The sequence below is a fragment of the Schistocerca americana genome, chromosome 1 (assembly GCF_021461395.2).
Source record: "Schistocerca americana isolate TAMUIC-IGC-003095 chromosome 1, iqSchAmer2.1, whole genome shotgun sequence".
Taxonomy (NCBI): Eukaryota; Metazoa; Arthropoda; class Insecta; order Orthoptera; family Acrididae; genus Schistocerca; species Schistocerca americana.
Window position 1 is genome coordinate 299,421,287 of NC_060119.1, and position 15,333 is coordinate 299,436,619.

At 37.8% G+C, this 15,333-nt stretch overlaps 1 protein-coding gene across 4 annotated transcripts in view; it reads right to left on the reverse strand.

Annotated features, from left to right (window-relative positions):
• The window catches only part of LOC124595298 (ATP-binding cassette sub-family C member 10), a 365,583-nt gene that overhangs the window by 206,433 nt on the left and 143,817 nt on the right, over window positions 1–15,333 (reverse strand). For all 4 annotated transcript variants that reach the window (XM_047133987.1, XM_047134004.1, XM_047133995.1 and 1 more), the window contains 2 exons: window positions 6,572–6,840; window positions 1,368–1,508 (listed from right to left, as the gene is read on the reverse strand). In XM_047133987.1, the coding sequence (XP_046989943.1) occupies window positions 1,368–1,508; window positions 6,572–6,840 (410 nt within the window). The remainder of the gene's footprint in view (window positions 1–1,367; window positions 1,509–6,571; window positions 6,841–15,333) is intronic.

Genomic DNA, 15,333 nt, shown 5'->3' on the forward strand with positions numbered 1-15,333 from the left:
AAGCAAATAATTATGCAAAAGTTAAAATAATGTGGTAAGTACACAGGTGTGTCACTTCACATACACAAAAGGATAAAACAGACATATTAAAATGCTATTTAATCTTCTGGTTAACAATTTAGAGAGATCTCAGGTGTCGTGCATTGTGAAAGTAACATCATCTCCCTACTAACAATAAAGCAGACTAAGTCTCTAAATATACAGAATGTTTATCTCCTATCTGCGAAGAACACAGATGAAAGGGCAGTCACAGAAAAACCATAAACTGCAAACACAAAAAAATGATGGTGTCTCTTCCTGGAGTATGAATCATTTTACGTACAGAGCTATGCCATCCACAGTAAACTTAATATAAATTCATTCTATAAGGATGACCAGAGAATTTGAGACAAGGTTTAATCACTAGATTCGTCAAGTATGCTTAAACACAGTTTGGTATCTACAGCTCTTTCTTCCAAACATTTACAGTTGCCATCAATAGTGAGATATGACACACAAGGATTTCGCACAATATTTCAGTATGTGTCAGCAATATTTGCTAACTTATTAACCAGACTTGTGTCTGAATACCCAACCAAAGATATGATACTCCTATAAGTTGCATATATAGACAGATATTAGCAACCTCTATGTTACAAGCCACTCTGTCTCCAGGATAAAACAAATGGGTACTTAAGGACACTTAGGAAATATGAATATAGGATGATTGTTAAGACATGATTACATTTTATCTGTTCAATGGCATCTCAGCACTGAATTCTAATGAAATCCTATTGAGAAGAAAAGATCAGGCCAAAAACTAGCCAAGTATATATCCATGCTTATTTCCAGCCGCCATAAGTAATGTAAGGTCACAATGAATATGCAAGGCATGATGAAACAACACTGAAAGATAAAATCTGCTTTACTTGGTTAACATCTTTAATGAGGGTTTTGGAATCATTCAGTGTGGACGTTTTTTCTTTGTGAAAAATTTTCAAACATTTTCTGGCATAATCAACTGAATATGAAAACAGAACATGAATCTAACAGAGACTTACAAGTTTGTTCCTAAATTATTTAAAGATGCTTTGCAACCAACTATTCTTTATATGTGATTGTACATTAGCATTTCTGACAACTTGCTGTAACTGTCCTTACATCCACATGACAGTATTTGCAAAACTATGTCTCAAAAGCATTTATGCATTTTCAATTCAGAAAGGATGGAAAGAAGAAAAAGTAGCATTTCAGGCATACATTCCCATGACCAAAATAAATACTTATGATCTAAGAGTGGCAGTAAAAATATGCAAAAATCTGATGTAAACATTACAAATATGAAAAGTTAATGTCTAAATATAAAAGTGGATGTGCTGCATTCTTACCTTTTTAATTGTGATATTAATGTTCTTAAGTACAGAAAGAGTACTGCTCCAAGAGAAACTAGCATTCGCCAGCTGCAGCACGGTCTTACCACTATCAGTTGGCATCTTACTGTAATAGTGGTCTGGATCCAAATCCTCCAACTATGCAATGTGAAATGCTGTTAGAATCCTTTAGTTGCAGTAGAGTTAATAAGATATTATCACTCTTCAAGCACTCTTGGACTAGATGAAAAACTACAACTCAATTATAAATCATAATAGTAAGTGTACTTTTGTTTCTGCTTCACACAAAGAATAGAAGGGCCCAAACACTATTACTAACCATAGGAGTAGTTATTACATCTTTAGATTAACATAAAATGGATCACAGGATCAAAGATCTACTCTGTTGTCTAAAACGATGTTTGGACACTTCATCTCCCTGTCATTTAACCCAATCTGAATAAAACTTCTTTTATGAATACACATAATTTTCTACTCGTGAGTTCTCATATTCCACTCGTTTCCAAATAAAAGCTTTCACAACAATGCAACAGAAAATCCCAGGTGGAATATAAACAAAGGCAATAACTCAATGTGTGGAGGAGCCACTGACAGAAATCAGTAAGCATATAAACAATAAGTTTCTAAGTTGGATGGGTACCTAAATTAATAAGGAGTGTCTGTTTTACTTTTTTACCTTTTTGATTTTAAGCAAAAGTCATTTTGCAGATACTGAATTCACATGACAATTTCAAACAAAAAATCTTTTCTAAAACAGGATTTCTAGATCAATAGTACACACTTGAGTTTTGTAAGGACATCGAAAGGAATAGCTAATCAGATATATAAAATGCTTACTGATCATATCACACATTATACTGCAAACGAGATATGATAAATGAAGTAATTTTTGTATTTTTATCACCACAATCTTGCTTTCATTTCTAGCTTTCATTTTATTACAACTATTACATCATAATGTAAAACATAATTATTCCAGAATGAGATTTTCACTCTGCAGCGGAGTGTGCGCTGATATGAAACTTCCTGGCAGATTAAAACTGTGTGCCCGACCGAGACTCGAACTCGGGACCTTTGCCTTTCGCGGGCAAGTGCTCTACCAACTGAGCTACCGAAGCACAACTCACGCCCGGTACTCACAGCTTTACTTCTGCCAGTATCTCGTCTCCTACCTTCCAAACTTTACAGAAGCTCTCCTGCGAACCTGGCAGAACTAGCACTCCTGAAAGAAAGGATATAGCGGAGACATGGCTTAGCCACAGCCTGGGGGATGTTTCCAGAATGAGATTTTCACTCTGCAGCGGAGTGTGCGCTGATATGAAACTTCCTGGCAGATTAAAACTGTGTGCCCGACCGAGACTCGAACTCGGGACCTTTGCCTTTCGCGGGCAAGTGCTCTACCAACTGAGCTACCGAAGCACGACTCACGCCCGGTACTCACAGCTTTACTTCTGCCAGTATCTCGTCTCCTACCTTCCAAACTTTACAGAAGCTCTCCTGCGAACCTGGCAGAACTAGCACTCCTGAAAGAAAGGATATAGCGGAGACATGGCTTAGCCACAGCCTGGGGGATGTTTCCAGAATGAGATTTTCACTCTGCAGCGGAGTGTGCGCTGATATGAAACTTCCTGGCAGATTAAAACTGTGTGCCCGACCGAGACTCGAACTCGGGACCTTTGCCTTTCGCGGGCAAGTGCTCTACCAACTGAGCTACCGAAGCACGACTCACGCCCGGTACTCACAGCTTTACTTCTGCCAGTATCTCGTCTCCTACTTTCCAAACTTTACAGAAGCTCTCCAAGTTCGAGTCTCGGTCGGGCACACAGTTTTAATCTGCCAGGAAGTTTCAACATAATTATTGTTTTGAGATTTACTTCCTGAGAACACCAGAGATTAGCACAAGGCATTCATATTTATTCACAGAAATATTTTAAAAATAATCAGTGTGAGTAGCTGAAATTGTGTGAACAGTAAATGCCAGGCAATATGGTGAGAGTCATAAAAAATGAAATTATTTATTGAGGACGGTAACATCTCAGTAGAGATGATGAGGTAAATACCATGCAAGTAGTTGGAGGAAGCACAGGTCATATCCACCTACAAAAAGAGTCATAAAAAATGAAAGTATTTATCAAGGACAATAACATCTCAATAGAGATGATGAGATAAACACTGTGCAAGTAGCTGGAGGAAGCACAGGTCATATCCATCTACAAAAAAAATAGAAGAAATTATCCACAAAACTACTGTGCAATATCTCTGACATATTCTGAGGTAAAACATAATGAAGTATCTCTTAACAGAATGATTTCCTTCATGCCAACCAGTACAGATTCCAAAAACATTGGCCATGTGAAACCCAATTTGTACTTGTCCCCACATAGCATCTTGAAACCCACAGATCAAGGCATATAGGTAAATGCTATCTTTCATGACTTCCAAAAAGGACCTGACTCAGTACCTCACAAACAATTATTAATGAAAATGATCATAATGGGATATCAAACAAAGTGTTGGATTTAGAATTTCTTGATAACAAGGACACAGCATGTTACCTTGGCTGGAGAGTCATTGATAGATGTAGAAATATCTTCAGGTGTCCCAGGGTAGTGTGTTTGTACCTTTGCTATTCAAGCTGTATATTTCTGATCTGGCAGACAACATTAATAGTAACCTCATAATTTTCACAAATAATGAAGCACTGTCTAAAAAAAGCTGTAATCAATGAGATCTTTATTACACTTCAAGTTACTGAAAAAATTAGTAAGCTGCTATAAGTGGTTGGAAATGCAAAATTGTTCTCAAAATGCAAAAATATAGTATGATAATATATGGCAACATGCTCAATGAGTCATAACCCGAATCTGTCAACTCAGACAAATACCCAAGTGTAAAACTCCATGAGGACTTTAAGTGTAATGGCGCATGGGCTTAATAATAAATAAAACAAGTGGTGGACTCTGGTTCATAGGTCGGGTACTGGGAAAATGCAACCAATCTACAAAAAAAACAATTGTGCAACCTAGTGTGGAGCTGATAATATTACTGTGCTGGCAGCTGGAATCAGAAGCTATTCTACAGTTTTTGTCTACTTATGATACCAGCTCCTTACACACTGACAGCTGGAATCAGAAGCTATTCTACAGTTTTTGTCTACCTACGACATCAGTTCCTTACACATAAATGGCTGGAAATGCCAACAGCAACCTAGCTGTACATCACCCATTCCTGGGTCACCCTAAATAAAAATCTTAATTCTGATATTAGGTACCATGAACTGTTACTCCTTCCAAATAAACAAATCAATAAACATGCTAGCAAAGCATTGTTAAACCAGCAGCAACATAATACATTGCTGTCAAGTCCATGCTATATAGTGCAGGTATTCTTTGTCAGACACAATATTGTTGGAAAAAATGTATAATCCTATGACTAGAATATCAATGAGTCATATTTGGAATTTGTCAACTCATGCAAATATCTGGATGTAATAATTTGTAAGGACATGAAACATAATGATCACACAGGCTCAGTAAAGGATACTTAACTTCACTGGTGGGATACTGGGGACATATATTCAATCTACAAATGAGACTGTTTACGAAACACTCGTGAGATCCACCTATAAAACTGATCAACTGTGAGAGAGCCACACTAAATAGGATTAAGAATGGATACAGAATGTATACAGTGAAAGGAGCACAAATGATCACAACTTATCAATGGAAGAGCATCACAGCAATGTTGAAAGGCCTGCACTGGCAGACATTTTAGGACTGATTCTGTATGCATCTGCTTACAAAGTTTCAAGAACTAATATTAAGTGAGCAGTCTAGGAATATGCAACACTCTATGTATCACTCACATAGGGAGCACAAAGAAAAGATTAGACAAAATACAGCATGCACAGTGGAATTTAAGCAATCTTTTTCCCACACACACAATGTGAATGGAATAGAAAGAAGCCCTAACAGTTTGTACAGTGGCAAATACCCTATGCTATACACATCACAGTACGTTCTAGATTATCGATGTAGACATAGCTGATTGAGACTTAAAACATATAACACATTAACCATAGTTTCTCAGAACCTATGTTGTATTTTCAGAAATTTTTGTTTACACATGAGTATCAATATAGATGACTTACAATGTACTTTACTTTATACAATATACATACACTTATTTTGTACAATACTACAAGTTTCTGAAACACAATTTGTTTTAAACTCATTACATCATTCCATATTTTCATTCATATTTCTTCTCTAATTGCAAAATGTAATCACTTCATTCTTCCTTCCTAATTCGGAACTTTTAAAATGTGCTGGACCTTGTCCAACACAGTGGCCCTCCTATGTCATCACATGCCTTTTCTCTGGTGTTTTTTAAAGACACTTTTAATTCCATGTTTGTGGTGTATAGATGAGTTATTCATGTCAACAAATATGGATACATTGCTTCATGTGACATCCATTATCAACAGAAAATATCATCCTTTTCCTCGATAACAAATGAAGTCCTGTTTTAAGTTTTTAAATGAATAGAGTACATCTCTTTTATGTTTCCTAACAGATCTGCTATTTCATTTCTTTTTAACCTCCTCTTTTTCATGGTCATGCACCACACAAATACAAATTCTTGGCTCATGCCAGCACACAGACATATTGAAATATTTCATAAACTAATTTTTAAAAACTGATGATAGCATGGTATATAATTGATTTTAACACTCTTTTTCTGGATAAGGATACTGAGCAAGAATATATTGAGGCAAGTACATTTCTGTTTTCATAATGCAAATAACTATCATGTTTTATCCGTTGATACCACCATTAACAATTATAGATCGTGTACAACACCACTTAAATTTTTTTTAGGAATTTACTTGTCTTACAGTTTGCCACTAAAGTATATAGCTTCTTCAGAGCAGTGTTAAAAGTCAGCTGTCCAACTTCTTTCATATTTTTATTGTATATTTAGATTTATCACACCCACATAATATGTTTTATAATTAAAAAAAAAAACAACTCATAATTCATTACAAAGAAAATTGCCCTTCAATATGCCTACAAACTCACAAATGTATTACAGTTATGCAAATGCCTCCAAAAACTGATACAAAAAATCATTCATAGTTTGTGAAATTAAAAAGGCAATGATTGTTACAATATGTGATGTTTGAAAGAAGAATTACATACCCGCATCAGTTTCTCCAATCGACCAATTGACACCCAAGCTTCTGCAATGCCATTGAGAACCCATGGAAATGCATTTAGCGGTGCAATCAACATTTGCAACAATGCCACTCCTGTGAAAACTGTAGACGCTGTCAGTTTTCCACCCAGTAGAGCGAAAGTCCCAAAAGTTAGGACAGACATAAGCACTGGTGTTGCAGCCCAAAAGAATACACACAGCGCATCAAGGAATTTGCGTCCTCGCAAATATTTCACCTCTTCTGATCGGACCTCTGGAAAAAATTTGTTTTTAAACATGTTTGAATCCAAGCATGAACACAAATTCAATGTTTTAAATACTTGGCTTCCAATTGTAAATGGGGCAGGAGATATGAGGGTACTGTACTGAAATTGATTAAAGTGAAACTTACTAGCAGATTAAAACAGTGTGCGAGACCAGGACTCAGGATCAAACCTGGGACTCCGGATCAAAATCCTTTCTGGTATACACAGTTTTAAACTGCAAGGAAGTTTCAAATCAGTGCACACTCTGTTGTACATGAAAATTCATTCCGCATAAGTGAAGTGTCTGAGTCATGAAAACATGATCGGGTTTACGCTGAAATGGAAATGTGATCATTTTAAAATAGAGTAATTCTGAATCAACAACTGTGGCCCACAGATAAGTGAATATGCTCTTATCTTTCATCATCCATGCAGATTTACCTAAACGTTTATCTCCTTCCATTATGCCTTTCTCACACTCATTTCCATACATCCTTGCACCATCTGCCTCACTACCACACTTCCTGCCTTCTCTACCTTTTTGCACTGAATCACCACTGTCATTAATGATGGTCTGACTTCAGAGCAACAGTGCATGTCTCATGTAAAAATAAAAAAAATAAATAAAATGGGTATTACTAGAATAAAAGTGAAAAACTTACGAGGGTCATTCCATTGAAAATCATTAGATTTTAGCCAAAGAGGGTTGCATCATGGTTACAGATTTCAATCAAATTTGGTTAATATCTGCACTACATTAAGTTCGTATCTCAGGTACTGAAATGTGAAATGAGCTAGGCCCTCTCAAAGTTACAATTTTGGCCCTTTTTTTTTCCAAAAAACGTGCCACCATGTGTGACCACCTAGCTCCTTGTGCTAATCAGATACAGCCAAAAGGTTGGTCTCATTTGAAAGGTAACACCTCTCCCTTGTAGGAGAAAGCAATAATGTGTTGCAATGGTTCATAGTTCGGAAGTAATACACAGACAAACAGCAACACAAGTTATCACATTTTTGCAAGTTTCCAATATTTTTTGTCTCATGTGTGAATGGTAGTACTGAAACAAAATTTGATGTGTATAGAGAGGTGATAAGGCTGAATTCATAAAACAAATTTGGTTGTGTTACTTGCATGCACACATAGACTTTTTGAATTTTGAAAATTCTGAAATTGTCGAAAATCACTATTTGGGACCTCCACAAATGCAATGTGTGCATGGTCACGGCATGCTGCAAATTGCTTCATTATGTAGCTTGTATCTAAGTCTATTACCACTAAATTACCTTTGTGTTACTCTAATGCATAACTTTTTTTTTTTTTTGTACTCGTTGACAGTGTGGTCTTGTCGATAAAGACAATATTGTAAGTGCCACAGAATTTGACATGAGAGACCCATTATCGTGCAACATATTCAACTTGAGCACATTAATTATTATCTAAATAGAAAGTTACATAGGAAGCACATGCATTGAAGATTGGTGCCTTTCCTCACTTAGACACAACTGGAGTATTTCAATTTCAGTTGCCCAGTCCAGTGCATACTGTCTGCCTGTTATAGTGGTTGGCACAATAGTTGGTTTTAGAATGTCCCCGAGTTTCACACAGTCAACTTCATTGGTTAAGAAGTAAGCTTTAGTTGGTCCAGGTGAATGCAGATACTTCACCAAAACACCTTGGTTCTCTTCAGAATGGTCCATAACAAAGGCAAGGTACCACTTAGAATCATAGACACAAATAATGTAAGAAGACGGCTTGATATCTTGCAATGATACTGATCGGTATTGTACTGGAGACTGTTGTGCTTATACATTGTGTGTGTGATAACCTGTATCATATCTCACGGGGCATAGAGTTGAATACATCTTAACACCATCCTTTCCAGCAGGTCTAAAGTGATGGTACTGTCTTGTGTTTGGAATTGTCCTGCACTGATCAAATTTTTCATTCAGTAGCATTGCACTGTTATTTTCAATGTCTTCTGAGGACTCATACAAGAACTGAATACCCTTTATCTCTTGTGATGCAAATCCGAAAAGTGCTTGTGCAATGAGGATTGGGTGATGAAGTTCTTGAAGATCCCTTCTGGCAGCCAGTCTTTTGACTGTCCCCCCAACCCCATCACAGGCAATCTTTACATGGCTAGTGGCAATGAAATGCCACTCAGCATCAATTCCAAAGTCCTCAGAATGCAGTGTCAGATTCCTAAAATTTTTCTGGTTTTTATATTGAGATGATGCTCCATCTGAAAAGTAGTGAATTTTTCCTGGGTGAGGCACTGCATCCTTTATATGGGGAATAATGGTTTTCTGATACTGTACTGCAGCTGTTGAGTGAATGATGTAGTCACTTATTATGCACAATGTCTTTACAGTTGATGACGCTGACCCTGATTTCGATAAATAAACTATAAAAGTATGCACTGTGGTCTGGGATTGCTGCCGGTGAAATCCTTGTGCTGTGTCTTGTACAATAAACAAGTAATTCTAAGAAAAACTTCCAATCGCAATACAGTCTATTGGGCCAAGAGTTTCTTTCAATGAAGCTAGATAACATGATTGCTGTTTTGTTACTAAATAATCACTTTTCAGTAATTCCAGTTTGTTGCAAAAATTGTGTATGAAATCTTCAATTGTTTCCACCACTGATATCAATGTACACTAAGCTACTGTGATCCACTGCATATACTGGACATCTTCAAACACAGTGCTTCTGATTCTGCAAGAAGAGCTAAAACACATTGCACTCCAGGGCAGACTTACATAACATACTATCCTCGCTTTCTGTAGAGCAGACAATCTTCTCAAGTAAGTCTGTAGTTGTATTACGAAGCTTGGTGACATCTAACATCAGCTTCAGATTTTGGTAATGAATACAACACACAGCATGGGTTCCACGCGCACCCACGAGTACACACCATTTGGGACGCAACTGTGTGAATTTTGAGAAACCAATTTTATAAGTGGGAAACTTCTCTTTGAAGGCCGCATACACCACCTTCAAATTCAACAAAACAAGGCACTTCTGCTTGTGTTCTTTAACACCACATTCCAATCGGACAGATACAAAGTCTTTCATCCCTGGACACAAACGACTGTACTCATCATCTTAAAAAAATTTACAAACAGTATGTACTGCACAAGCACGTAAGGACTTACACGTCCAAGATGCATCACATACGGCAAGGTTCCTTGTTTTTCCTTCTGTGCCCTGGCCTTTTGAACCAAATATTCTGAAACCCCAAATTCCCTAGAGCACAATATGCAATTGTCCACTTCAAAGGAAGGAGACTGATAATCTTGACTTTTATTTCATAGGTAGCCATTTTACATTTTTCTTTTAGCTGTTCAATACGATTAGCAAAGTCTGTCCAGATGGAAGTTGGAGGGATATGATCCTCATGATTAGGTATTGTAACTTCGAGACACTTTTCCAAATGCTTATGAACAGCAGAGCAGATTTTCTTGTACTTCATTTTGCCATGTGAGACTTTTTTACTACCATTATAAACGGTGATTTCGGACACCGGGGCGAATTCGGACAGTATGGTTTATTTGCTCTTTGCCACTGCATAGAAACAAAGGGTTACTTATTTTAATGTCCATGCGCCAGTTATTTTAAGTGCAAGATTGCATTTATCGCTTTCCACAATTTTTATTTTGCGTCAATTGTTTCCCTAGATGAATAACTGACAAACAGTCTCAGTGTTAAAAATCCATGCATTATCATAAAGTGGAAACTTTCTATTTTTGCGCCAAGCGGGAAGTTATTGTAACCGTAATTGTCGATGCGCTCAGTAGCTAACAGCATTGAGACAATTTCTGTAAAAGTTTGTCGAGTTTCTCGTGCAAGATTATAAAATAACGACAGTTTTTGTAAAACTGTGTAATGTGTGGGGTGAATTCAGACAATGCCAAGAACGTATAAGAACAGGAGAGGTGCTACAGTATGGTGTAATTATGATCCGGAACTTTTAGATAAAGCTGTTCGTGATATTCAGAATGGTAAATTATCGTACAGAAAAGCTTGTGATTTGTATGGTATACCTTCATCAACCCTACAAAATAAAGAGCAGAAAGCACATCCAAAAAAAATGGGAGGACAGTCAGAGCTAAATAAAGAAGAAGAAGAAATGTTGAAGCAAGGTATCTTGAGGGCTGCACATTGGAGATTTCCCTTCACTAAATTGGATGTTAGATATTTAGTTAAAGGCTACCCTGATAAATCTGGCCGAAAAGAGAAGAAATTTCATAATAATTTGCCAGGAGAAGAATGGGTGTATTTATTCCTCAAACGACAGTCAGAAGATCTTTCCATTCACTTAAGCAAAAATATTAAACGAGCTTGTGCAGAAGTGAACAAAGAGACTGTTAAGATGTTTTTCTCCAATACCAAGGCAAAGCTGGAAAATCTCCCACCTAGCAACATGATCAACTATGATGAAACCAACATGTCAGATGATCCAGGCAAGCAGCAGATAATTATGAAACGAGGGAGTAAGCATGCTGAAAAAGTGACAGACTCATCAATATTTAGCGTCTAAATAATGATGGCAGCTAGTGATGATGGTAAACTGCTTCCTCCGTAAGTCGTTTAGAAATCAGAGCATTTGTGGGACACATGGCAAGAAGATGGACCACAAGGAACCTGTTTCAATAGGAACAAAAGAGGATGGTTTGACCTGCCAGTATTTGAAGACTGATTCTTTACAATCTATTTGCCCTATTTGAAGAGGCAAAATGGTCCAACAGTCATGATTGCAGACAACTTATCCAGTCACGTGTCTTTACGTGTTATTGAAGAGTGTAAACGGAACAATATTTCATTCATTCTCCTTCCCCCCAATAGCACACACCTCCTCCAACCGCTCGTTGTAAGCTTCTTCAGGCCAATGAAAGCAGCGTGGTGATCTGTATTAACTGATTGGAAGAAACACACTCATGGGACCATTTCCAAGGATGCCTTCCCATCTCTTCTGAAGCACACACTGACTAAGATTGCAGCAAACTCCAAGGAAAACATAAAGGGTGGATTTCACGCCATGGGCCTAATCCCTTTTGATCCAGATCATGTCTTACAAAAATTGCCTGATAATGGGGGGAGCCAGCAAAGCAACACAGACGCATGGTCTTCCACTTTTGAAGAAATGCACAAAGAAATTTGTTATCCTCCAGATAAGCTTGGTAGCTCCTGCCACCGACGCAAACTAGACATTCAACCTGGAAAATCTATCACTGGACGAGATTTTCAAGGAAACGAAAACAGTGCTGAAACAAGTGACAGTACTTCTAGCAGTAGTGAAAGTGAAAAGACACATCATCCAATGAAGTTTTACTGCTGAAAGAAGAGGCTTTTCTTGTTGCAGGGTACAAATATAAATGTGGAAACAAGGAGCAAACATGGCAGTATGTTGGAGTGGCCACAAATGTTGGTGCTACGGAAGTAAGTGTGAAATTCTTCCCCCACACGAGAACAGTAAAAACATATTTGTGTTTTCTACTGTCCCCAATGAAGAGACAATACAAAAATTTCAAATTTCGAGAATACTTCCCACACCAGTTGATAAGAGAGGAATGTTCGTTTTCTGAGAAGATGTGCTTTAGACTCGAAGACAATCATTTTTTAAAGTGTTTGCAACTTAATTTAGAATGATGAGTGAGAAAAATTATTTTGATCTTTTTTAGTTAAATTACTTTGTTTGTTTCTGTCTGTTTCTAATATTTGAGTTAAGAACTGTAAAAAAATTTTATTTAAATTCTTGCAAAATAAAAACTTATCTGTAATATATAAAATTCATTATATCATTCCATATCACTTATTCGTAACAAAGGGCTACCTTAAAATATATAAAATGTCACCAAAATCAAATCAAAAGCATGTAGAATTTTAAAAAATGGCAGTAACTGTCCGAGTTCACCCTCTATATACTGTAACTTCAGACAGAGATTTAAAAAACACGAGTCCGAAATCATCCCAATCCATGGGGTGACTTTGGACACTTTATTTAACTGCCTCAGATAAATATACCTACACATACACTTTCTGGTTCTGGGATATTTTATTTGTTACACATATACCCTACCACTTCCATAACAATCAATTTAATCTAACAATATATACGAAAGTTACTATCAAAATAACGACAAAACTGTCCGAAATCACCCCGTTTGATGGTACTACTCAGACACCATTTCTTAAGTGGAGACACACTGAGAGCACTACAGGCCCATATTCACTGGAGCTACAAATTCTTCAGCAGGCCGAAAACTGTCACTTATACCGGGTGATCAAAAAGTCAGTATAAATTTGAAAACTGAATAAATCACGGAATAATGTAGATAGAGAGGTACAAATTGTCACACATGCTTGGAATGACATGGGATTTTTATGAACCAAAAAAATACAAAAGTTCAAAAAATGTCAGACACATGGTGCTTCGTCTGATCAGAATAGCAATAATTAGCATAACAAAGTAAGACAAAGCAAAGATGATGTTCTTTACAGGAAATGCTCAATATGTCCACCATCATTCCTCAACAATAGCTATAGTTGAGGAATAATGTTGTGAACAGTACTGTAAAGTATGTCCGGAGTTATGGTGAGTCATGGGTGTCAGATATTGTCTTTCAGCATCCCTAGAGATGTCGGTCGATCATGATACACTTGCGACTTCAGGTAACCCCAAAGCCAATAATTGCACGGACTGAGGTCTGGGGACCTGGGAGGCCAAGCATGACGAAAGTGGAAGCTGAGCAGACAATCATCACCATACGATGCGCGCAAGAGATCTTTCACGCGTCTAGCAATATGAGGTGGAGCGCCATCCTGCATAAGCATCTTATGTTCCAGCAGGTGTTTATCAGCCAGGCTGGGGATTATGCAATTCTGTAACATATCAGCGTACCTCTCACCCGTCACGGTAGCAGTTACAAAACCAGAATCATGCATTTCCTCGAAGAAAAAAGACTCGATAACGGTAGATGTGGTAAATCCAACCCATACTGTGACTTTCTCGTCGTGCAATGGAGTTTCCACGACAGTTCTATGATCTTTTGGTAGCCCAAATTCTGCAGTTATGGGCGTTGACAGACCCTCGGAGCGTGAAATGAGCTTCGTCGGTCCACAACAAGTTACACAATCAATTGTCATCCTCCGCCATCTTTTGAAATGCCCACACCACGAATGCCCTCTGCTTCACTAAATCGCCAGGTAAGAGTTCATGATGCCGATGGATTTTGTACGGATAGCATCGGAGGGTACGCGTAAGTGCCAACCAAACAGTAGTATATGGAATTCCAGCGTGATGAGCGACTGCTCGAGCGCTGACTTCCCCGTGCATCGACAAACCCGCTACAGTCTCCATTTCTTCCTGAACTGTCTCAGCAGCATTACGCCTTGTGCTCGGTCAGCCAGTGCAGAGTCTATTGTCTAAACAACCAGTGGCTTTGAACTTCGAAATCATTCTCGCCACAGCTGCATTTGTCAATGGACCTATACCCGTTCAAATCCCCTTCCTATGGCGATAGGATTGTAACGCTGAACTAGCACATTCCCCATTCTGATAATACAGCTTTACTAAAAGTGCCTTTTCAGGTAATGTCAACATGCTGCGACTGCTGGTGCATCTGATTCTCTCTCTCATTACAGCTCCTTTTATACACGATTGTCATGTGCAGTCACTGACGTTTTGCTGTCCAGCGCCATCTGTCGGACATTTTGTAAACTTCGTTTTTTTTTTTGTTTTTTTTTTTTCTTTTTTGGTTTTAATAAAACCCCATGTCATTCCAAGCATGTGTGTTAATTTTTACCTCTCTATCTAAATAATTCCATGGATTATTAATTTTTCAAATTTATACTGACTTTCCGACCACCCAGTATCTATTGAACATTCATTCATTCTCTTGGTTGCCTCTTATGCTGGTGTTAATCATGCAATAACACTTTGAGCACAGAGATTTGCCAGGTGTAAGATTAACATTACTGGAAAGCTGCCTACACAGCTCTACGGAAATAACTCTCAGAGACTTTTTTACCACAGTCTTGTGACGAGAGGATGGATCACAACATATACGACCAAAAATGTAGGTAAAATTGTCCAGATATACCTTCTCATGATGGTAACATAAAGTTTACTCATCATCAATTTGTGATCCTGTACGAACAGCCACTAGGTGTTTTGTCGCATCACTATAGTCACACATACGTTTGAGTCCTGACTGTCTACAGTAAGATAGTTTATGACACTCCTGTCTTAATGCTGTACCAGGAAAACATTTCTCCATGTCATCCACACACTGACCACGCACTTCATGACCCACTTCCATATTGAACTGTAGTGTCATGCACACTCCTCATAAAATGATTCAATACTGTGCGCAATGACTGCACGGCTGTGACTGGATGGAGGTAGTGGACCAATTAGGATTCCTGGGTGGGCAGAACTCCATTACAGGTGGTGTGTTAGGTTGCTGTCTGCACATAAAAACAATAAATTATTGTTACA